Genomic DNA, 26,459 nt, shown 5'->3' with positions numbered 1-26,459 from the left:
ATAATAGAAAGCTAACCAAGAAGATAGCGCCAGAAAAGTCTTGATCGCGGAATTGAGCAAGATGAAGCTAGAAGTTGACCAAAACTAAAAGGTGCTCGCTCGCTTCATAAAATCGTGAAAGATCTAGCTCGAGCTATCTGCCTATTCTATCTTTATACTTTTCTCGCCCGAGATAGCATTTTCATGATTCGATGAAGTGAGCGATCATCTTTAAGTTTTGGCCAACTCCTAGCTTCATCTTGCTCAATTCCGCGAGCAAGACTTTTTTGGCGCTAACTTCATCCTATCGCTAGGACGCCTCAATATGTATATATAAATATGTATGTATATAATACATACAGTTGGGGCGAGGGCGGGGAGGGACAAATTATACTGTGGTATATATTCACGTGGTACACAGATGGAGTCGAGCCATTCACAAAATATTTGATACATTCTACACGAGCTTTAAACACATATTTTGTGATTTCTTTTTTAATTCAACAAGCTTGTCAAAAAGTCATCTTTTTGTTCGAAAATTTAACTGCCTTGTGGAAACTTCATCTTTTGGGATTGAAGATTCATCTTTTTTTTTACGAATTTTTTTTGTGCGATGATCTGTGACGAAGAAGAGGAAAATTGAAAATTGATAAATCGTACATATTTTATTTTTCACGGAGAAAAGAAGATAATTAATTATTAAAATAACGTAATAATAATTTCGTACAAAATAGGATGATAAATTAATTTAATTTTAAAACGTCTCAGGTTAAAGTACTGATTGAACACAAATAACGAGATTAGATAGATGGGAAAATTATTTCAATTCTACGAGAAAACTGTTATGTCGTTACCTCATGAGACTCTGCGTACCCTACAACTTTGCTAATTAAGTTTGCTTGTTTCGATGGTATTTAAATTACTCGCTTCTAATGTGATACAAAATAGAAATAGGATTTTCTTACGTACTCATCCTAATGAACAGGTATTGGTTTTATTGAGCTTTGACAAACGTTTTTAAGAGATAAAAATAAATTATGAGTTCGTTCGCCAGCTATTTTAGATTAAAATAATAAAATTCCGAGTATTTGCAAAATTTTAGAAACCAATTTCTTTCAAAACTTAAAAATTCTATGTCTGGTTATTTGTAGTTTGTGAAAATTTGAACAATTTATCATTACGACTTTTTTCGATAAAAATGAAGTTATCAGAGTAATAGCATTTGCAAAATCTAAAAAAAATATTTTAATCCCAAAGAGACACAATACGAAAACAATTGAAACGAAGAAAACCGTTCTTTTTGAAAGCTCTACAAGATTATCATAACAACTTTTTGACTTTTCTTGAAAAATCAAAAATATAAATTTGGATCGCACACAAAAGAGACAAAATTACATTTTTCGGTAAAACTATGCAAAATACGAAAAACGATGGATAGACCAACATTGTGCACCTAAATAAGATCTACAAATTTTTTAAATAAAGTTTTTCTGATCAAGATCTTCTCACTCCGTTCCACTGGGAATCAAAGCAGAGAACTTCCAATTGGCCGTCGGGCTATTAGAGAGACCGAAAGAAGAATCTTTTTCCAGAAATACATGCTATCACAAGTCAGGTGTTACATTTATGATACGAATAATTTAAAGGAATCTGTATAATCATCAGAGCTAGTTACTATTAATCAGTGTAGACTGTAGATGTAATTTCACACTCTCTGAAAATAGAAATCAGAACTATCGATTAAGTTAACTTTTCCAATAAGAGAAAATACTTAACGTCATTTCTGACAAGATGGAAAATAAATTAATCAATAGAAACCAGCTTTGTAGTTCTGAAAAAAGATTCTTCTTTCGATCTTTCTAATAGCTTAATAAGAAAGTACCCGACTGGCAATTATAAGTTCTGGGGTTCGATTCCCAGTGAAGCGAATTGAAAAGATCTTTTTTCAGACATATTTAATCAAATTTTTACATTCTCATTAAGAGAAGGTATTAGATTTATGTAAAATTTGATTCCCTACGTTCTGAGACCCCCTGAATCCAAAAAACAATTTATCTCAATGACTTTTTTATGTAAAGCCAAAATTTACCAGAGTGATAGAATTTACAAAATTCCAAAAAACACACGAAGATTAACATTTTAAGTCAAATAACGCACGATATGGAAAAAAGTCAAGAGAAGAAAAATGTTTCTTTTTTAATGCCCTACAAGATTATTCTAAAAGAAAGAAAAAGAGTTTTTGGTTTCGTACCTAAAGGAGTGCAGCACATTGAGGAAAAAAATGACTTGTTTGGTTCACCCGTGCAGAAATTGTCCAACTTATTCCCGAATTCCGATCTGAGCCCGATCGAATTTTCCACATGTGGCCCCCAGGGGCCACATGTTATTTTTAGCTTCTGAAGATTTCCAGCAATGTATTCGAGAAAGCGTCGTCATATTGAGCGCATTTACTATTTATATGAATAAAAAAATGTTTTCCAGCTTTTTAGAATTTTATGTTTTGTTGCTGATATTCTGAAAATAGAGATAACCTTATACCAAATGTATGAATTTCCGGATCAGTAACATTATAAATTAAATGCTTTTTATATTTCCTCGAACATAGCCTCACTTTTTAAATCTCACTCCACGTGCTACGTGTGCATTAGTAAAACAAAAATCATTCCAAAAGAATATTGAGAAAATTCAAAAATATTTATAATTAAAATTCATTTGTGTGTGTGTAATAGCTCTAAATTTGAACATTGTTTGTCAAAGCAAAATAGTTTTCTTCAAAATGCAAACCCTTATCGATAAATTCAATCAATACAAACAGATAATGTAATGTAGTATATTAAAAATGAGATATAATGTATAATGATATATAATTCCATATCGGGGCCCAACCGGTGCCACACCCAAAATTTCTGCACGGGAGAATGACGTACAACCCACAAATTTTCACTGATTTCGACAAAAAAAATTGTGAAAAAAGCGAATAAGATTTCTAAGAGAGTTGTTTAGCCTGATTTTAGAATTAGGTTTTAATTTTTTTATAAATAAATAAATATGACGAAAAAATGGCCTTTTTTATATTTGACATTGCCGGTGCTCGTCAATAACAGGATAATGGTTAAAATCGCTTAAGTTACATAAAATAGCATTAGTTACAGATGTTCCAATATTAGACAATATACACAAAAAGTTGTTATCAACAAATTATATGTTGAAAATATTTTGTCTACGATTTTCCATAAAAACACGTTTTTTCAAGTTATGATGCAATAAATTGGAATCGAACTAATATTAAGTAAAAAAATTTCTGTTCTGATTATAATTTTTTACATTATAAACAAATTTAATGTAAAAATGCAGTAATCAGGCATTTTTGGACAGAAATATTCGTTTTTTTCTATAAATTTTTTTTTCAATTCAGAAACTTATGATAATTTTAGCAAAATTCATCATTTTTTAATCAATTTTATGATTTTTCAAAAACAAATTTAATAAACAATTGCATTATTGGGGCATCTTTTGACGGAACAATTTTTTTTCGATATCAGACTTTTAATTGGGGCCTTCATAATAAATTCGGTAACATTCATAACGAGTTGACACATTTTATGATTTTTAAAAACAAATTTAACAAACAAATGCATTATTCGGGCATCTGTGGACGGAAAAATTCGTTTTTTTTTCAATTTCAGTCTTTTTAATTGGGAAGTTCATGATGATTTAGGTGAAATTCACAATTGGTTGATAAATTTTAAATTTTCTTAAAAACAAATTTAATAAGCAAATGCATTATTCGAGCATCTGTCAATGGAATTTTTTTTTCGATATCCTAATTAAAACTATTGACATAGAAAAAAAAGGTTCTTCTGTAGACAAATGCCTGATTAATGTATTTGTTCATCAAATTTGTTTGAAGAAATAATAAAATTTATCAACTTATTATGAGTGTTGCTGAAATTCTCATCAAGTTCCCATCTAAAAAGACTGGCATTGAAAAAACCGAATTTTTCTGCCGACAAATGCCCGAACAATTCATTGGCCCGAACTGCATTTGTTCATAAAATTTCTTGCAATATAACTAGAAAAAACGTATGATTATGGAAAATCATAAAAAACATTTTTTCAACAAATAATTTGTTTATAACCAATTTTGTTGCTTAATAATATAAATAATATTGGAACATCTTTAGCTAATGTTAGTTTATAAAACTTAGGCGATTTCAACACTGTTCCTGTTATTGACGTGCACTGTGAACGTCAAATAGATACAATGGCCATTTTTTCGTCATATTTGTTTGTTTATTTAAAACAAATAAAAACCTAGTTGAAAAATCAGGCTCGACAACTCTCTTAGAAATTTTAACAGCTTTTTTTCCAATTTTTTTGGTTCAAATCGCTCAATATTTGTGGGCTGTACGTTATTTTGAACCAAAAATGTCATTTTTTCCCACTGGTGGGCCGGGAATGCGAAAATGAGATCATATGAACTCCCATCTAACACAACGCTGATGAAGGTTGATTGAACTTCTCAGCATAAAACACTAACCAGCTATGACTCTTGGTTGAAACTAATGGCCTCCCACCCCCGCCCCGAAACCCTCGTTAATCGAAGTTTTGTGGGTCACTGTTTCGACTGTATGTGCTACGCTTAAATTGTAAAAATAAAATTGGAAATGAGTTAATTCAGTTTTTGCAAAACCGGCAGAAGTTGCAGTAAAATGTTCCAGAACAATTTTTTTGAAGAATGCGCAGTTTTTTAAAAGAGACAATGAAACTACGTCTGTTTTAATATCAATGCATGTTATGAATTGTTATAAATTGTAATGAAATGAATGTAATGGTAGTTGACATTTTAATAGACATAATCATAAAATATATAAAACGTTAGATAAAGATTAATGAAAAGTTGGGTAAAACGATTTCGAGGACTCGATAGAAAATATAAGAGGGTTTACAGGAAAGTCACGAGGGAATGACTGACGCTCGAGAAACTTTAACTACGAGTTTGGTAAACCGTAAGGTTCTGTGAATAAAAAAAACTTATACGCAATCAACAGCATACAACCTATATATACACATTAGTCAGTCACAGCGAATCAGAATACAATTTCATACACATACGCATAGACAATTTAGCTTAAACGTGTAGTTTTGAATGTTTTTTTACATAATTTAATTATAAATACTGACAATTAAACACTCTACAATATTGAAAATGTGTCAATAAAAATGCTGGATAATTTTGAAGATCTAAACTTAAGTTTTCAACTCTACATCTTCTAAATTGTAGAAATTTTTCTTGTGTATCATCAGAATTGAAACTGTTTTAATGGTGAAACTTGCATAATTTTCAACGTTTAATTTGATTGATTAGGTTGATTTATTTTAATTCAATCAAATGGTACCGTATTATTCTACTATGATTTTACCATTTGAATTCTAAATCGAAGGAGTGGCTAGATTAATTGTACTTCGCCGATATTACATTTTCTGTAAGATTTTATAGAAATATATTTTATTCTCTTGAATACAAAATTTATAATTGTTTAGCAATTGTCAAAAATTAAATTTTTTACCTATGCAGCCTTATCCATTTAACTGATTATTACGTATTTTACTGAGAAGTTTGCACACATATTGCCAATACATGCTGAAAATTTTTTCGATATCTAGAATAGTTTTTAAAATTTGACCATTTATGACATTTATGAATTTTCATTCATCACACTCAATACCTAAAATTTTTAAACTATTCAAGAGATCAACAATTAAAATTTGTAATTGCAAATTTTATTTTAAAAAAGGAATAAGGTACGAAAAAGTGATGATCAAGAGGATATAAGATTTTAGGAATATAAAGAATTGATTTAACTGAACAATTTTTTTCATTTCTTACAAATAATATTTTATCTCGTAAATTAATCAAACCCAGTTTTTCCTACTAATTACGTGGAAAACAATTTTTGCATTCCACTGAACGGAAGAAAAAGTTAAAGATTTAGTAGGAAAACCTCTGACATGGAAAAACCACTAAAATGGCAGCACTCAGTCTCATATCAGGGGCGTCAACTTCGATTCATGGTAATTACATTTTTAATTTCCTACTTTAATGAAATCTTATTTTATTTTGAAATTTACAAACTAATATTTATTAATGAATACAGAACGACAATGAGGACTGTAAGTAATTTGAAAATTCAACACCTTTTTCCAAATTAGAACATTGGTGAATATCTTCGAGGTGCTCAGTACTTGCATACGATCCTGAAAGATTGTGGAGGCGATGGAAGATACTGCGTGACTATCGGTTTACCAAACTGTCGAATAAAGTCTTACGTAAAAAAATGAAAACCTCGCACACAGTGGACAAACCTTCATCAAATATGCAGGAGATTATAACATAACCGAAATTAATTTTTCTCCAGAATCCATTTCAAACTTTACCAAACCTTTAAGTAAATAATACTTTTTTTATCCTTAAAGAATAACCGAAATTTATCATTCTATAACCGATTTTGAGGTAATTATTGTCATTGCATAATTTAAAGTTTGCTTTAACTTTACATTTGCAAACATTACTTAACAAGCATGAAAATTTATCCAATTTTTCCTGAATGTGTGACAGAATAGTTTTCAATAATTACACTACTTGCATTAATGATTACTTTTGAAAATCTTTACTGTACATTTGGAAAATTTAATCTGCGTTATTAAAGTTTACCGAACTAACATTTATTCTTTAACATTTCGCAAGACACAAATTATTACAATAATGTCAAACATTCTCCTTTTGGTCCATATATCCCAATTGTACTTAAATGTTCGGTAAAGTTTCCTAATCGAATTTTCTCCGTGTACATTTATGAAAATGATATACAAGTTGAGGAATAAATTCGAGTGCGAAGCACGAGATACGTGATGAGAATGTATTCGTTAAAGCCGAAGGAGCTTTAACAAAAAAGAAGTCACTATCACCAAATTACGCGCCAAGAGAATATGCCCGCGAAGCGGGCGGATTTAAAAAAAATGTATTGTCCATCATGCAAAGAATGACGTTTAGTATTTTGTGTTATTTCACAGATTGTGGAATGACATCTACATTGATTCGTTCTCGAGATTCACGCTCTATAATACATTTACTTCGTGCTTCGCGCAACGTTCTCGGTCTATGTATATTCCAAACATTTGTGCACAGACTTTTTACATTCTCATCATTTATAATTGAGAAAGTATTAGAATTGTCGGAAATTTGACATCACACTTTTTTAACGGATCTCCACGTTTCGAGACCCCCTGAATCCTAAAATCAGGTTTTCACGATGGCGTCTGTCTGTCCGTCCGTCCGTAAACACGATAACTCTCGAAAAAATGAACGAATCAAATTCATCTTTGGCACACTTTTTTAGGTCCTAAAAGAAAGGACGAGTTCGTGAACCAGCGATTTTTGATAAAAATTCAAAAATTGAGCGCATTTTGAAAACTTTTGAGACCACTTTTTTCTGAATTTGAAAATTATATGTACGAATATTTATAGTATTAAAAAGAACAAACAATTTATCCTCAAGACTTTTTTCGATAAAAAGAAAATTCTCAGAGTTATAGCGTTTTCAACATTTTTTTAATCAACTGAAAATAAAAATTTGAAGCCGAAAAACGCACGATATGCAAAAAAGTCAATAAAAGAAAAACATTTCTTTTTAAAAGCCCTACAAGATTATCAAAACCAATGTTTGGATTTTCTTCAAAAATGGAAAATTCACATTTTGATTGCACAAAAAATTATAGAAAATAAAAAATGCCATTTTGTGGACAAACTATGTAGGATACGAAATAAGATGAATGAGCAAAAACTGGTTATCCCAAAAAGACCTACAATTTCGTTAAGAATCACTTCTTGATAGGACGCGGGCTTTTTGTTTTATTCGTGAAAAGTAACGTTGTAAAAAAATTAAATAAAAAAGAATGTGTGAAAAAACGACCAAAGTTACGAGAAAAAAAAATCCAACAAAACCTGTTTACAAATGTCTGTCGGAAATCGAGCGCGCAGCGCGAGTGTCACGATGAGAATGTGTACCTCTAAGCCTACAGAGTTTTGAGAATCTTAATCTTTGACTATACTTAATTAAGTAGACAATTCAGGATATTAATACGCATATAAATACTGGCATCTAAAAGAGATCTTTTTGATAAAGTTTTTTTCAAGTATTCCAAATGCAAAGAATAAGTATCCGAGCGCGAAGCGTGAGGTAACATATTATCGAGCGCGAAGCGCGAGAATCAACCGTCGCGCGCTCTAGGCGCGCTCAAACTTGCGAGCGAAGCAAGCCGCGCGCGTAGCACGCGATAAAGAGTGTGCCCGCGAAGCAGGCAGATTTTTAAACTTAAGGTCAAAGCATCGACAACAGTAATTTCGTTAACGAGCACATTCTCATCACGTTTCTCCTGCTTCGCACTAGATTTTATCCCTAAATTTATATATCATTTCTATTAAGATATATTATTACAATTTATAATATGCAATAGAATTAAAACAGAAACACGCGGTCTACATAACAGCCTTACTATTTTTTAACTTCTAAATTACACCCTTATCCTCAGTGACACAGAATTTCTCAATTGAGTTTTCTATCGCTTCATGTTCTACAACGTAGTTGTGTCGTCCTATTTCTTTATCTCATGATAATTCCCTAAAGGGGTCGCTCAAAGCATCTAAGGTGGAGAGTGTAGTTACAACAAAAGTCCCGCGAAACTTTGATTAATGGGAGGGGGGCATTATTTTCAACTGAAATATTCATAGCTGATAGGTGTTTTATGCGGAGAAGGTCACTGACCTTCAGCAGTGTGTGTTAGATGCTCGATTTTTCATTATTTTTCATGCTGTCAAAATTTGAATTTCCGATAATTAAAAAAGTTGTTATGATGATCTTGTAGGGGATCCAAAAAGATAAGTGGTTGTTTTCTCGACTTTTGTTTATATATTGCGTTATTTGGCTTAAAATGTTCATTTTCGTGTGTTTTTTGGAATTTTGTAAATGCTACAACTCTGATTATTTTTGATTTTATGAAAAAAAAGTCATAGGGATAAATTGTTCGCGTTTTTGAACACTGAATATCCGTTCAGAGAATTTTTGAATCTTGAAAAAAGTGTTCTAAAAAATATTCAAAATTAGCTCAGTTTTTGAATTTGTATAAAAAATGGCTGGCTAACGAACTTTAATTTAAGTTTGGGAAACTAAAAGATTGTACCAAAGGCCAATTTAATAGATAAATTTTTCAAACGTTATCGCGCTCACACAGACATACTGTCAGACAGACGCATTAGTAAAAACCTGTCTTTTCGGATTCGCAGGATCTATAAACGTGGACATTTGACAAAAACGGCAGGAGGGTTTTACATAAATCCAATACCTTCTCTGATAATAATGTAAAGAAATTTTTTTAATTGGATGTGAAAATTTGCTTTCAACTTTTTTTTCTCGCGAGACCCGTGCAGAAATTTCCCTGGTTGGCCCTAATACAACAAGGTTTCTGGTCGGATCCCGGCCGGGATACGCCTGACTGGGTTTCATGGACAGGAACCGGGCGGGATCCGGTCAGGCTACATTTTTTTCGAATCACGTAGTCTGAGGATGGCCGTTTACTGCCGGGCCAACCCTGGTTATATCCCATGGTCAGGAACCGGCTGGGCACTGGTCAGGTTAATGTTTTTGTAGAAATTACACTTTTTTAAGAGCCGTGATATTATCAAAGACGTAATTATGGATGCTAGATGAATTATTATTTGAAAATTATAATTTAAAGATTTATTATATCAGTGAAACAAAAATGAGCTTTTTTAAATTCTTTTTAAAAAAACATTAAATTTTTTCGAATAATTTAACATTTTAAATTAAACTGTTATCGATTCTGCTATGTGCAACAACAGAAATGATACAATTTTTATAAACTTCTCTATATTCAGACAATGTTTAGTCTGTACAATTTCAAATTTACCGCCATATATAGCGCCTGCTGTGTCTGTCGTCTGCATAAACACTCAGCAAATTTTAGTTTCGCACCTGGAACGAGAATGCTCCTTGTACTAACATCGCGTCGTCTATTCGAAGTTCGCAAATAAAATCGAGACTTGTAGTTAAAATCAACCTTATCTCAGTAATTAGTTTGAATCCCCCACTTAGTGCGCGAATAATTTTTATTTTAAATTAAAATATAGTCTTATGTGTACAGTTTTTACTTTCTTCCTTCCTAACCTTAAATCACCACGTGGCTTCCAAATTGCTATGAGATTTTGTCATCAGGGAATAAAATTCTACTCCAATTTTCTTGCCAGAATTGGTTCACTTGATTTGACTTTTAAAGTTCACCATCATCTTTACGATGAGCTTTAAAAGACAAAACAAGTTAGGGATCGTCCACAAATTACGTAAGACCTTTTTCTTTTGTTTATATCCGGGATCCGACCAGTTTACCGTGACGTTTTTAGCCGGATCCAGGCCGGATTCCCCGACCAGCGCTCGGCTTAAAGCGGGGCTATCTGGCTGGAACCCGGCCGGATCCCTGATTGTATTTCTAGACGGGGAGACGTAATTGAAAGAAATATTATACTTGGTAGAATTCTTCTAGAATAAAAAAAATAGAACACCTGTAGAATTTCTAAAAAAATTATTCACTTATTTGTATGAAAATATAAAATTATAATTGAAAATACAATGGAATTGCAGAGTGAGCTTGTATTCAACTTGCTGAAACATTGCAAGTTATCTTTGAGCTTGAATCGAGTGGCTAGTCACTGCGTCAGTCCTATGATTTCCACAAAGTACAGAAATCAAAAGATTGAAACCAAATTATCCGATTATTAGTTTTTAAACGACCATTCTTCTTAATTCATCAATTATTTAATGGTAGTGATAATTATTTGAAACAGGCAGTTGCGCTCAAGAATTTGCAATGTATTTGAGGGTTATAACTATTACCTCCAAATACGCATTCTATACTCTGATAACTCTTCTGCGCTGGAAAAAACTAAACTTAACAAAAAACTTAACAAAATAATTAAGATTGACAAATTTACTACATTTTTGACCAAATAGTTGATTTTTCAGCATACAAAGAGGCATTTTCAACCAAATGGTCGGATTAAAAAAAAATAAATAAAATTCAATGAAATATTTGAATTAACAGGCTAAAAAGACCAATTTTTTAGAAGACAGTTGAATTTTCATCAATACAGGTTATTTTCAAAAAAGAAAGATGACTTTTCTAGCATTAAAAATTAATTTTAAACACAACAGTGAAGTTTTTAAGCTAAAAAGCCGAATTTTAAAAAACAAACAGTGCGGATATTTGAATAAAAAAGATGAATTTTTAACAAAAAATGTAATTTTTAATCAAGAAAGGTAAATTTTCAATCAAAAGGATTAACTTTAAACACACACAGTTGATCGAACCTCACTAACCCCTCGGATAGAATTAAGCAAAAATATTATAGCGAAATTATGATGGATAAAATATCACGCGAGAAATTAAGTTATAAAATTCCATAATTATTAATTTCAGTAATTCATATAAAATGTTTTAGATATTTCAGCGAATTTCCACGATCATTCCATTAATATTCTGGAATTCTATACTAAAGAGACAGTGTTTAAAGGTATTCTACAAATATTCTACAAATTCATATACTTCCTTATTAAAATCAAATTTTACCAAATTGACAGGGATATCACAAACAATAAAGATTCTGAAAAATTCTACAATCTGACCACAAAAAGGATTCTTCGAAAATTCCATCAATATTCAGGGAATTTTTTATACAATTTTGAAATTATACCAATTATTTATTTTACATTTCTATATAAATTTAAATTGTATCTACAGGCTTAAAAAATCCAATACGGATTCTACTGGAATTTTCACTAGAATTCTGATAACAATTTTAAGAATTTAAACTCAATTTCACAAACTAACATAAAGTACAGTCAAAATTCTAAATACATAATTACTGGAAAAGTGGAAATTCAAATATTAATTTGACATCAATCTGTATTTGATATTTCAGGAAAAATTAAGAATAAATTCTAGATAAATATTCAAAAAAAGATATGTTTATCAACTTTTTTGCAGTTTTTAAGTTGAACAATTATCAGGCAGCATGACTTACAATCATGCGATCGAATTTTTCTAGGTATCGCAATTCATTATTTAACTTATATATTTAGAAAAATCGAAAAGCGTTTGCCCTTTTTATATAAATCTTTTTTTACCACTCTAGATTCATGCCATATTTTTTAGTGTTTGGAATATCTAATGAATTTTAAATATAAATTCCATGTTGAATATCTTCGTAGTTTTAAATAAAAATTCATAGACGAACATTTATGAGATTTTAAAATAACTGTTTTCAAAGGTTTCCCTAATTATATGTGCATGCGATTTCCGATGAAAGATTGCTTTAAAAGATAGAGAAAATATATCTAGAAATTCCTCCCTAAAAATCGATATTTCGCTTAATTCTACACGTCAAAACAATTTTACTTTAATCAATCATTGATGAAACCCATTGTCGAATCTAAAATCAGCGGAGCGGACAATTATGTGTGGGTTGCACTGCATCACTTATCTGCAAACGAGATGCAACCCAACTTGCATCGATAACATTATTACGCATGTCTATCTAATTCTGGAGCAAGGTTTAATTGTTTGCAAAATACTCGTCAAATGAAATTGTAATTCATTGAATTGAAAATTAATTGTATTTAATACAAATAATACGAATTAATTCGAATTAAAATTTAATTATTACAATTATTCAATGCAGATAGGACGTTATGTTTCCAACGTCTCCTGGGGGAAAGAAGGTACCCCTGGAAATGGACCCAAGAAATGATGCAGTTCGAATAGCTACCCCTTTCAAACGTATCATGAGGGGCGGAAAGACACCCCTGTGATTGTTCCCAGAAAAAATGTTGTTTAAATCCCTAAACTTTTCCAACGTCTCGTGGGGGCGGATAGGCACCACTGTGACTAGTCGCAGAAATAATTTTATTCAAATATCTACGCCTTTCCAACGTCTCACAGGAGGCGGAAAGGCACCCCTGGGAATGTTTACAAGAAATAATATAGTTCAAACCCCTACCTCTTTCCAACGCATCATGGGGGGGGATCCCTGTCATTGTTCACAGAAGGAATATTGTTGCAATCCCTAACACTTTCCAACGCATCATGAGCGGATGCACCCCTGTGTCTGGTTACAGAAATAATGTTGGTCAAGCTCCTACCGATTTTCAACGTCTTCTGGGGTCGGAAAGGCACCCCGATAACTGGTTACAGAAATAATGCTGTTCGAGCTCCTAACTCTTTCCAACGTCTCGTGGGGTCGGAAAGGCACCCCGGTGACTGGTTACAGAAATAATGTTAGTCAAGCCCACGAAGGAATAATAAGGAGACCTAACTCCGTTCCCCCACTTGGCAATAGAAACATTACCGTAAGTGATACGCACATTACAGGATGATCTTAGATTTGAGTGCGCAGGTGTGCAGTTGTCCTCTTCCTATACATGGAAAAGTGTGCGAGTGAGAAAGTTTGTCAAATTGACGTAAGTTGAGAGGTTCTGTTTGTTTTGATGAAAGTGTCAGAAATGTGTTCTAAGCCATGAGGTGTACTTTTTAAAAGTACAGTAAACTGCTCTATACTGACAAGCACTATAAATTCCGTGAGCGGAATAATTTTATTATCCAAATAAATTTTAACGTGCATATTAGGTAAAACGGCAACTCTTTCTGACGCTTAAATCATCCTCCATTTTTTGTAAAGCACAATATTCTGTACCTTCTGCATTGTAACCCCACTTTCTTGAAGGTAACATGTCTCTTGTGTAGGCTCCTTCTGAAATGCGTTAAATTGAACTCTGCACAATCATTCTCTTTCTCCTGGCCGATATCTGTAAAATTAGTAAAGAAATAGCTTTCATAATTATGTTTCCAAATAATCGTGTGTATGTGAGTATTCTCAGGCGAAATAGTCTGGCCGATTTGAGACTATTTGTAGGTTCTATTTGATTGATTTAGTCTCTGAGATAGAGAGATTTGGGTCCTTTTAAGAGTGATGCGACGATAATATACTTATATACTAATGTACAATTTTCGAGTTGAATTCAAAAATGTTGTCTTTTTTGGCGTATCTCATTCCATTTACGATAAAGGTTGTATTAATTCCAATTTTAAACATTTAAAAAAGTTAGATATCTGAAATCATCGAAACCCGTAGATTCCGAATTATTATGTTTTAGACTGTTAACTATGAAATTTAAAAAAATCTTTGACTAAATTTTAATCCTAAAGCTTAACAAAGGACCCTCTGCTTGTTATTTACGATCGTTTTTTCATTTCAATTTCGGAAAGGACATTTTAAAGCCTTTAAAACATTTAAGCGAGCGACCTGGACCTTTAAAGTTTAAATATATCTACCTGAGTGCCTGCGGAGAATTTCTCAGAGCTTCTCAGAGCCTTGAGAATCTTTAGTCTATTTATCATATTACAAATTTAAAAGGTACTTACCTATATGTTTCCTTCTCAAAATCCGTTCACACATTTTTCAAACAAGTACCGAAAATACTGTTTATATATTTATTTTGTGTATCTTTCGTATGATGATCAACAAAAGAACACAACCTCTAACTTACGTCAATTTGACAAACTTTCTCACTCGCACACTTTTCCATGTATAAGAAGAGGACAACTGCGCACCTGCGCACTCAAATCTAAGATCTTCCTGTAATGTGCGTATCACTTACGGTAATGTTTCTATTGCCAGTTTCAGATAGCTTCCCACTGGCAGTTGGGTCTCCTTATTATTCCTTCGTGGTCAAGCCCCTACCCCATTTTAATTTCTCGTTGGAAAACGTTGGACTCGTTGGGGGAGGGCATCCCTGTGACTGGTTACAAAAATAATTTTGATAAAACCTTTACCCCTAATTTCTAACGTAATATTTGAACTATTTTACAATGGCTAACATACCAGCACTATAAATACAAAGTTAAAAATGTCAATCTTGATTGAAAAATAGTGTTTTTAATACAAAATTATCAGAATAAAGTATGTTTTCAATTTTTTTTTAACTTAAGGTTATGTTCGTTTATGTCACCTGAAATTATTATTTTCAACAGAAATCATTAGATTTAAATCTAACGATTTTTGTTTACAATAGTTACTAAAGCCAACATTTTACATCAACAGTTTCTACCAAATTTGTTCAAAATAATATAATATACAAACTTCAACCATTTTTAATTGTGATCATGTTTTTTTCTCAAAAATTGAAATTTGTATAAAACAATATCATTAGATTTCAAAAAAGATTCCTAATTTTTAACAATTTTGGATTACGTTAGTCTTTTTCGTCGGCAATTTGTATTTTATTCAAATCTTTTAAGATATACTTAAATCTTAAGAATGCTTAAAAATATTTTTCAAAAAGATTCGCAATTTGTTAAAAATTTTACGTTTATGTTAATGTGTATAACAGATATTTTTAATTTTAAAAAATCATTCGATTTTAGAGTAGATTCACAAACATTGTAAAATTGTAGGTTATATTCGTGCTTTATACTGGAAATCAAAATATTTGGTAAACAAAAATTCATTGTATTTCAAAGATTACAAAGAATTTTAGCTTATGTTTGTGTTGTCAGTGGACATCGGTTACAATTTCCAAACGGTTTTAGCTTAGGTTTAAAAAAATACTATGTCTTAGCTTTTTTTTACTAAAAGTCGGTTATTAAACAAAAATAATAAGACTTCAAAAATACAGTTCACAATTTAGAACAATTTTAATTTGACGTGAAGATATAGATTTACATCAATAACAAAAAATATTGGCCTTGCTTTTTATTCCTATAATTTTAGGTAATAGATATGCTAAAATTTAACATTTTTGCATTAATGTTAATTTTATATTTTAATCTAAGTATTGGGTGAACAAATTTGTATGGCACATTATCCCAATTATAATTTTGTTTCAATTTTCATTTTTTCAGATGCAAATATTTTCATGGCTTTATCTTGTGGCTTCGTTGAAGATTGTCGCATCGAAAATGGAACCAATAGGTTTAACCTCAAGAGAAGAAGAAATCGTATCTCCAATTTTTAGTTATCTAAGGAAATCTGAACTTTCCAGGGATGAGGATGGAAAACCACTAAGTTTTCTAGATTTGAATGATTTCAATTCTAAATCTCCAACAGAAGACTTGGAATTTAAAAATTATGAAAATTTACAATTAGAAGATTTGGACGCATCCATAGAAGATGATGCAAGTCAGTATAATAATCATAATTTATAATTCAGCATATACTCAAATCCCGATATAAGACCGGTGTCGGGCATGGCTTGCCTTGACCTTGATCCTAAACCGGGGGAATCCAAATATAAACAAGCAGGGTCGCGTGAGTCAATTATGTTGGATTTCGATGCATGACGCAACCTGATTCAACTAACAAACGGAGAATGCAGCCCTCGAGCTGTTTGTCACACGTTACTGAGCACATTCTCTCTTTCTACGAATTTTTAAATTGGATATCTTATATCGGGAGTTGATTGTAATTGTTAATATATCAAATATTCACAATATTTTCAACAAAAAAAACTCTTTTGGAATATCAATATAATTTTTCGGAGATATCTTTTAATAAACTTAGCATATTAAATAAATATAGTCAGGATCGAATTTAAGAATCTGCCGTCCCGGGCGGATAACAAAAGTGCCGCCTTTTTTTACGAACTAATGACTAAAATTATGCAATCTTTCATTGCAAGTTGAGAATGACAGTCCCAATAATATTCAACAAAAACTTGGCCGAAGTTGGCGCGTAATTCAAAATTGGAATTAAAAACAATTCTTGTAATTTAAATAAATAATTATTGAAAAATGAACAAGAATGTATTTGAATTGTATAACTTTTGATTTCAGATAAGAACATTTACTTCCACACGCACCCGAGTTAGATAGTTCAGGATACAAAATAGCAGCGGAAAAACAACTCATTGACATTCAATCGATTCGTGATGATAAAATCAAAAACTATTTTTATTTATTTTTTGTTTTTAATTAAATAAAAACACGTCCCAAATTTGCCGCCTATCGTAATTTGCCGCCGGGCGCTGCCCATGTTGCCTCTATAGTAAATCTACTCCTAGATACAGCTAAAATACAACTTCTTTTGTAATGTACACGGAATATCCTTGGATCGTCAAAGTAAATTTCCTTGGATTGGCCATGAAATTCACCTGGAATATTGTTCTATGCGGCATTCCAGTGGAATATCAATTAATGGACGTTTCACGTAATTTTGACGTAATTTTAAATTCCACGTAATATTATAGAGCTCAATAAAGTATAATCCCGAACAATTACGTTGATACTCCAGCAGAGATTGATACATATTCCACGAATATTCTATATGTATTGTATTCAACATAAATTATATTTCTCTTTTATGATAATTTTATTATTTTTGTGGAATTTCATAAATATTCCAGAATATTATATTTTCTATAACTAAAAATATTCCAGAAATGTGAAACTTGGATTATAATTTGATTATTGTGCATTTATGAAATTTCTGTTCTTTTTTATCTCGCGCAATTTAAAAATTAAAATATAAAAACTTCCGTTAATACATAATTTGTGTATTTCATAAATATCTATTATCTAAAATAATAGGAAATGAAATTGAGGATAATAAAGTGGGCCGATGGTCGTGGGGGCTAAAGCGTAGGCTTTGGACCCACTCCTTCGGCTTGCGGGTTCGATTCCCGCCTCGCATTCTGGAAGAGTCTCGGTGGTCCATGCGGTGAACACTAGCCTAGCAAGGGGGAGTTGTTCATCTCCGGAGAGTCGTGAGACCGGTACCCCTAGAGAAAAATGTTTTCTCTAAGTACCTAAGGCTGTTGCTCTTGGTGGTTCGGAACCCACCTTAAACTGTAGGTCCCCCTTCCACCACCAAGTAAATGTGTGGATGGTGTGTAAAGGAATAGAGAAGGTGTAAGAAAAATGTAAACCCTTAGGGGACACATTAGTAGCTTCCATTCCAATTAAGGATAATATTTTTCATAATTGATAAAAATTCATATCTTATCTTCAGATTTATTATATAATATGTTTGTTGCATTTTTCTTAAAAAATATATCAATTTCCGACGATAAACACTAACTTAAAAATATTAAAAAATGTAAGAATACATTTTAAAACTAAATGATTTTTGTTTTAAATAACCGATTTCCGATGAAATACCCTAACATATCCTATTATTAGGGATAATGCAATCATTTTACTGAACTTTCAAAATCCCGAATGTAGAAAAATATACAGAAAAATAATTACAAAAACAGAATCCTCAAAAATAAAAATTACCGACAAATATATTAAATTTCCGAAAATAATAAATTGACAAATTTCCAGATTTGGAAGAAAGTCTTTTGCTCTAGTTTTATTTTATTTCGGGAATTTTCATTTTTCGGAAAATTTCTGTTCTGAGTAATTATTATTTTTATGAAATGATCAATCTTTTTAAATTAATTATGTCTCTTCAGAATAACCTATTAACAGTAATAAAAGTCAGAATATCCCTAAATTGTTCAAAGATTGTAAATCTTCTTTGAAATCAATGCCGATATTTCTGGTGAAAAGCCTACCTATATTTTAACCTAAAATTGTATGAAATCAAAAAAATTTTGATTTGAAACCCAATAATATATTTTTTTCTAAAAATACCGTATCCGGTATGAAACAACATAAATTAAAATATTCGCGAATTTATTAATCTTCTTTTAAATCTATTTGTTTTCAATTAATAATATATTTTGCCGACGAAAGTCACTAACGAAATAAAAAATTGTTCAAGGATTTCAAATCTTGTTTCAATTTGAATGATTTTTCTTTGAACATACCAATATTCTATTTAAAATAAGAACGTCAGCTAAAAACGTCTTAAAATTATGTATCATCTTTGAAATTTAATGATTTTCTAATAAAAATTTTAATTTCCAACGATAAATCCAATATTGTTAAACGATTCTAAATCTTGTTTAAATTATAAAAGTTTTCGTTTGAAAGTACCAAAGATATCTTTGACATGAATACGAATATTATTCATTAACAATAGAACAACTTTTTTTATAAATTTTGTGCGTAAATTTCAAATTGCGAAAATACGTGCCGCCTAATTCAATTTAAAACACAACATATTTTGTTGCCAAAGGTTGTACGATTTAAAGTTCATCTCTGGTCTCTGGAAGAAAACACTTTTCTATTATTTTTAGAATTGAAATGATATTAACATGCCAGTCTTATTGGGAGTCTTATGAAAGAAGTCAGTTTAAAATATTCAAATAATAATTATATTTTACCAATAGTTTTTGTAATTGAATTTTCTCTGACTGTCGCTTCCACCAATCTTTTAAAAGTAGTTGAATTTTAATCAAACATGGCTTATTTTTTCGAAAAAGCATTTCCTGAAAGCGTTCTGTTTACAATTTTTAAAACATGTAAATAGTCTATAAACATAAACATTTGTTATAAAATGTTTCTTTAAAAAATGGTTTTTAACTATATCAACCGTAAAAAAATGTATTTTCAAAATTGTAAAAGGTAAAGTTTTAGAGAATGTTTTGCCTGAAATAATAAGCTATCATTTATAAAAATTTCATTATTTTTTTTTTGATTGTAAAAACACGATATTAAAATAATTATCAGTAATATTTATTTGATTGTTAAAATCATATAAAAACTATTTATGCAAAGATCTAATATTCAATACGACAACTATAATAATAATGAAAAAAGTTTAAATTTGAGTCTCTTGAACTTAAAAAAGGTCGAAGTTAAAAAATCTTAAATTTGGTTATGCGTTTTATATGTTACATTATGTATTCAATTTGAAGCGCGAATATTTCATATGAAATTTTTTTTAACAATTCAATAAAAATATCAAAATCAAACAAATATTTACGCTTCTAATCTGAGAGAATTTCGTTTCCTTTTTCTTTCACTTCTTTTCTACTTCCATTTTACCGTTTTGCCATTCTTTCCAGATTCATTTTTTCATTCTTTCTCATTCGCTCCTCTAGTCCCCTCCAACTCCTTTATCCGAAAAACAGTAATATTCTAAATCTTGTTTAAATTATAATGATATATTTTTTAATACCAATTTTCGATGCAAAACGAAAACTTAACCTAAAGCTGTTAAAAAATTATGAATATTCTTTAGAAAACAAAAGGCGCTGGCATTAAATGTGTGTACTATCATCAAATAATTTATCAGATAATTTAAGAATTTTTACTTAACAACACAAGAGTAATTAAAAAGCATAAATATTTCTCAATTCGTATCATATTTTCTATGATTTTTTTATTGAAAGGTAATATTTGTAGAATTAATTTTTAAATTTAAGAAACAAAGTAACTTTAAGGAATGAAAATCCAATCAGGTTTATTCAATCACAATTATTTATATTAGGACATGGTTGACTAAGACCATTCGACACAAGTTACCTCGCATGGATTGAATTGAAACCTACGTACATTAATTATTGAATGTTATGGAAGAACGATTACTTTGTATAAATTTGCCATTGCCTCATCTAATTCAATCTCCATAATAAATCATTCAAACATTTAAGAACTTGTTAATATAAAAAATAAAATAATAAAATAAAATTTAAGAAATAATTTTAAAATTGCATTTCATGTAAAAATTATTCCATAAACATATGGGATTCCATATTTGGATTCCATGGATATTTGAATGAAATTATTCTAAATACATAGAATATCCATCTGAATTCTACCTGCCCGTGTAGAAATTTTCCCGGATGGCCCTACTACAACAAGCTTTCTGGTCGGATCCCGGTCGAGCTACCTCTGGCTGGGTTTCATGGAGAGGAACCGGTCGGCAGCCGGACGGGCTACATATTTCTCGAATGACCAAGTCGGGAGCCGGCCGGTTACTGTCCGGGTCAACCCTGCTTATATCTCATGGTCGGGAGCTGACAGAGCACTGGTCAGGATAATTTTTTTGTCAAAATTACACATTTTTTAACAGGTGTGATGTTATCAAAGACGTCATTATGGATAATACATGAATTATCATTTAAAAAGTATAATTTAAAGATTTATTAGAGCAGTGAAACAGAAATAAGCTGTTTTAAATTTTGTAAAAAAAATCATTAGATTTTTCTGAATGTTTTCACTTGTTAAATAAAACTGTTATTAATTTTGGTATGTGCATCAGCAGAAATGTTACAATTTTCACTTTTTTCACACAATGTTTAGTATGTACACTTTCAAATTTACCGCCTTGTGTATCGCTCTCTGCGTCTGGCGACTGCGTAGACATTCACTAATTTTCTGTTTCGCACTTCGAACGAGAGTGCGCATTGCACTTACGGCGCGCCATTTCTTCGAAATTCGCAAATAAAATCGAAATTCGTAATTAAAATCAACTTTGTTTCAGTAATCAGTCTGAAAACACCACTTGGTTCGCGGATAATTATTAGTTTTAATTGAATTATACTCTTGTAAATACATTTTTTCTGTGTGCCTTCATAACCTAAAATCACCACGTGGTTTCCGACGTGAAACAATTGCTACGAGTTTCTATTATGAGTGGTGAAAATTCTACTCCAATTTCCTTGTCAGAATTGAGAAACTTAATTTGACCTTTAAAGTTCACCGTATTCTTTATGATGGGCCTTAAAAGACAAAACAAGTTAGAAAATTTCTCGCCTGTAGCAATATTTTTAACCGCATTGTGGTCGGATTACACGACCGGATCCCGGCCGGTATTCAAGCCGGGATCCGACCAGTTTACCTTGACGTTTTTAACCGGATCCCGGCCGGATTCCCCGACCAGCGCCCAGCTTTAACCGATGCTATCCGGCCGGTAGCCGGCCAGATCCCTGATTAAATTCCTACACGAGTGCAATTTAAACACAAAATATCCCTGGATTATCCATTTGGCGTTTCTCTGAGCGATCGATGGAATTCCATATGGAATTTTCATGGAATTTTTTTGGGAATATTCCATAAATGTTCCATTCAAATTTAAAAAAAAAAAAACAATATTTTCAATGTTAATATCATATACTATTTCTCGGAATATCTTTGTCCATTATGCACCGTTTCTAAATAAATGGTAAAAACCGAGTCAAGTGAACTGGAGAGAAAAACGTGATTGAGGTGAACGTAAAATATGTAGGTGACGTCAGGCAAAAATTATTATTTTCAAAGTAGTATTTTTGCATTTCAGACACGTCTGAGAAGCAAATGGAAAATGCTAAGTTTTTACAACTATCCGCCTACCTAAAGAAACTTCTTCAACAACCTGGTAGTTGGACGGCACCTCTTGTTCTTATTGATCAACCGCTACAAGATTTTGACAACAGTTTGAACTATCCGGAATTAGAAAATCAACCTGCAGTCAAAAAACGATCAAGATATTACAGGAGGTACCCTTGGAAAAGGAAAAACGCTAGGTGGGTACTTATGAATAAAAATACTTATATAACAATTTTTTTATGTTACATTATTTTAAAGTGGAAATATATAGTCCAGGAGAATTGAAAATTAATATTCATTGTTTAATTCGTCATATTCATTAGCTACGGCTTTGGTGCCCTTCCCCCACGAGCCGCACCCTCACCCTTCCCAGGCCCCCCCTTATATTACACTCATTCACGTAATAGGTAGTAAATCTCAAGATCTAATTGAGATATCGATTTATGATTGCTTGCTTAGTTTTTCTCATTAAAAATCCAGTATGGAAATCTACACTGAGAATTTATGTAAATTACAACAACAAAGTTTTCAATCGATCGTCTTCTAAAACAAATTAAAAAATATTCTCAGAGTGATTCTGTCGAAATGTCATAATAATTACAAGAAACTAGCAAGAAAATTTCATCATTATTTCAAGAGACTTATTTGATACACTAGAATAAAATATTAACGCAGATATTTCAGACAAACTCTACAGATATATTTTTTTAATCTTTGCATACTCTGGAAAAAAAATATTTGAGATATTTGATGAAAACTTTAATAATTTTCCAATATGCTATATTGTAGATAAAATGACATAGATATTCCAGAAATATTGAAAGAATACTCCCAAAAGACATTCCTATAATCTTTCAATAAATTATTGCGTTTATATTATCTGTGAATTAATCTATATTCCACAGGAATTTATACATATATCAGAAGTATATGAATAATTTTCAAATATAATCCACAAATTCATTTCTGAAATGATAGCTAAAACATTGGACGAACGTTCCATTTTTACGTATAAAATAAAATAAAATATTGTCAATATGATCCAAAGGATGCGCTCAGAAATAAGAGTTTCGTAGTCTATTAAGTCGTTTAAATCCCGCCTCGCCTAGCCTCTCGTCTGGTGTTTCCGTCGAGCGAGAAATCCCTAGGAACGAGACAGGTCGAGACGAGACATACCTGCTGTCTCGGTATTCCTCGTCTTGTTTTTCCTCTTGATTTTTCCTTGACCCATCTCGTTCTTCCTTGTTCTCGCCTCGGTTTTTTTCCGAGGAATGCAACAGATGCGTGTCAACAGAGCGGACAGCTTACTGGGGCGTTATGTTGCCCCTCTGATGCTATAATGTTAATTAGCGTTCTTGAATAAATATTTTTAGTCGAAATCAGAGTACATACTGTACTTTTTCGTCCATTACTGATTAATTTGACATCAAACACGACTGTGTTACGATTTTTTTGAAGATTTAATTTTACCCAATTAATATTTTGTTTTACTCTTATTAACGATTTATTTGAACATTCATAACAACAGAACATATGAGACAGAAATGTAAAAAGATAGGTATATTTTTAGATCATTTTCAGTTTAAAGAATTAAACGCATATTAAAATATTTTTAATGTTTTTGAAATCCTTGAAATATTTAGAAACGTTTGTGAATTCCTTGAACTCTTTTAAAGTATGCAACATCTATGTGAAATCTTGAGATTTCTATGAAATCGTTTGAAATTTTAGCAAAGTCTTTTAAATCTTTGTACATTTTTTTGAAAACTTTTAAAAAGTTCAACAATTCCTTGAAATATATGTGAAAACTTTTAAAAATCTTTTGTGTTAATTTTTAAATATTACAGTATTTGAAGTATTCGTAAAACTTAGAATATTTGCAAATCTTCTTAAATTCTTGGAAGCCTTCTAAAGTATACAAAATCTATCTGAAATGTTACAATTTCTGTAAAATCTTTTGGAATCTTTTAAAAATTTTAAATATCAAATAAAATCTTGTGGTTGAGCGAAGTCGAGACAAAAGAAAGTATTTTTTTAATTGCAGTTTTGGAAAAATATGAAATGGTTTTTTGTTTATTTCTGACACAGCATAATATGCCTAATTTTCACAATTCATTATTTGAGTTTGCATAGGACAAACTAATTTTTTGATAAGCACCTGAGAATGAGAAAAGGTCTAGGAGCTCTGTACATAATTTTTTCAGGATGGAACAACTTTTTATGTTTAAAATTTACTTCCAAAAAATTTGAGAAGATTAGATCATTAAAAAAATAAATAAAGATTTTGGAAAAATTACGCAAATTATGCAGATCAAGAAACAATAACATTCACTTTTCAGTCTTATTACAGGACCTATTTATTACTCATTACTCATTATACATTCAGATTTCATATAATTTAAAAAATATGTAGTATTCAAAGTGATTTAAGGAGGTACGTACTTTCGATTTTTTAAATGACCCGATTAATATATTTTTTTACCAAACGTAAAAATTAGACACCACCAAATTTTAAAATACTACTTTGAAATACACAAAATTTAATTAGTGTTTAATTGTTTAAGGTCCAAATGACTTGAAAATATACTAATCTTTTCACAATTCTCTTTAATATATTTTATTCTTATAATTGGCTAAATAAATTTTTAATAAGGACAAACTAACATACAAATTAAGTGAACTTAAATATTTTAAAAAATTGTAAAATAGTCGTAATTTATAACAAATTAATCAGTAATGCGCAAAAAAGTATAATATGTAATCATATTTCGACTTTAAATATTCATTAAAGAACGATAATTGCCATTAGCGCATCAGAGTGTCCAAAGAAGGATAGTGCGAGCTGTCCGCTCCACTAGCGCACATCCGTCGGATTCCTCGGAAAAACCGAGGCGAGAACGAGAAAGGATGAGACAGGACTGCCAGGGTGCTGGCATTTGAAATCAAAGTAAAAAATTCTAATTTATCCATTTTTCAGCTCACGATCCGCGTATGATTATAATAACACTCAATATTTGTGCACACCATCAAAAAAGGAAGTGTATGAATTATTGGTTGCTCTTCACTCCGCTCGTCAAGGCAGTAAACCTGAACGACTTCATTTCTGCAATCGTCACAGACAACCAGGCATCGTTTTCTCGAATCTTCGATTTCTCGGTCGGCGAAAATAAAAGAATTTTCACTAAATATGACGTTCAAAATCTAGATGATGATATTCCAGAAATTTAATCCAGATTTCAAACTATATTTATTTTTATATTGGTGAATTCTATTTTGTCAATACAAATATAATCACTTAAATAGTTAATCTACAGTTGTATTTCAATGTATTATTTATCACAATTTTAGCATTAGAACTGCTTTTGTGAAGGCCATGTACCACTTACAAGATTCCTGACTTACCGACGGGGTGTTCTTTCGCGATAAGTAACGTATAAAAGAAATTAGATATGGAATTTAAAATTTGAGAAATTAAATAACAAGCACTAAGGAACGTTTTTGTCATTAAAAATGTTTTCATTTAAAAAAATACATTTTTATTAATATGAAAATTTAGACCGCTAAAGACATTCAGTAGTGCCTTTAATTTAATTTAATATATTTTCAACTCGATATAACATTTCGTGCGGACGTAAAGTATTGGAAAAAAAACTCGGTAAGGTAGGAATCAAGTGGTCCGTGGTTATAAACTAAATTCCATTATTTATTCTAATCATTTAATTAATTAATAATTAGGAGGCTAAGTTTGTTGATAATAATAAATTTGACTACAATCAAGATTTTTGAAGAATTTCCTAATTTATGATTGTTACTTCTGAATCAAACTAAAATGAGAGATAGGAAAACAAAACGATACGATAAATGAAACAAAAATGAAAAGTAGACGAAACTCTCATTGTAATGAAAAATTGCTATTTTTGAAGACATAAATAACAACATTTTATCCCTCTTCATTCTCAGTTCTCTCCTTTTTTTAATATTCTAATAATTACTTATAGTAAATGAAAAAGAAAAACTTCCATAATTGCAGGATAATTCACCCTTTCCAGGATCTCTTTTATCGTAGTTAATTATGCCGTACCTGTAAAAGCTGAGACTGGGTTAAGTGTGTTTAATTGTGAAATAGTATTAGTTAATTCATTCTTCAAATTTTT

The 26,459-nt window shown here is 31.0% G+C and overlaps 1 protein-coding gene across 1 annotated transcript in view; it reads left to right on the top strand.

Annotated features, from left to right (window-relative positions):
* The window catches only part of LOC117169827, a 67,849-nt gene extending 41,770 nt beyond the window's left edge, over nucleotides 1-26,079 (top strand). The window contains exons 2-4 of the mRNA XM_033356337.1: nucleotides 16,009-16,285; nucleotides 22,277-22,502; nucleotides 25,283-26,079. Coding sequence (XP_033212228.1) covers nucleotides 16,009-16,285; nucleotides 22,277-22,502; nucleotides 25,283-25,475 — 696 coding nt within the window. The 3' untranslated portion in view covers nucleotides 25,476-26,079. The remainder of the gene's footprint in view (nucleotides 1-16,008; nucleotides 16,286-22,276; nucleotides 22,503-25,282) is intronic.
* Nucleotides 26,080-26,459: the final 380 nt, after the last annotated feature.

The sequence above is a fragment of the Belonocnema kinseyi genome, chromosome 1 (assembly GCF_010883055.1).
Source record: "Belonocnema kinseyi isolate 2016_QV_RU_SX_M_011 chromosome 1, B_treatae_v1, whole genome shotgun sequence".
Classification (NCBI taxonomy): domain Eukaryota; kingdom Metazoa; phylum Arthropoda; class Insecta; order Hymenoptera; family Cynipidae; genus Belonocnema; species Belonocnema kinseyi.
The sequence above is the reverse complement of the archived record's forward strand: the minus strand, read 5'-3'. Positions and strand labels throughout refer to the sequence as shown.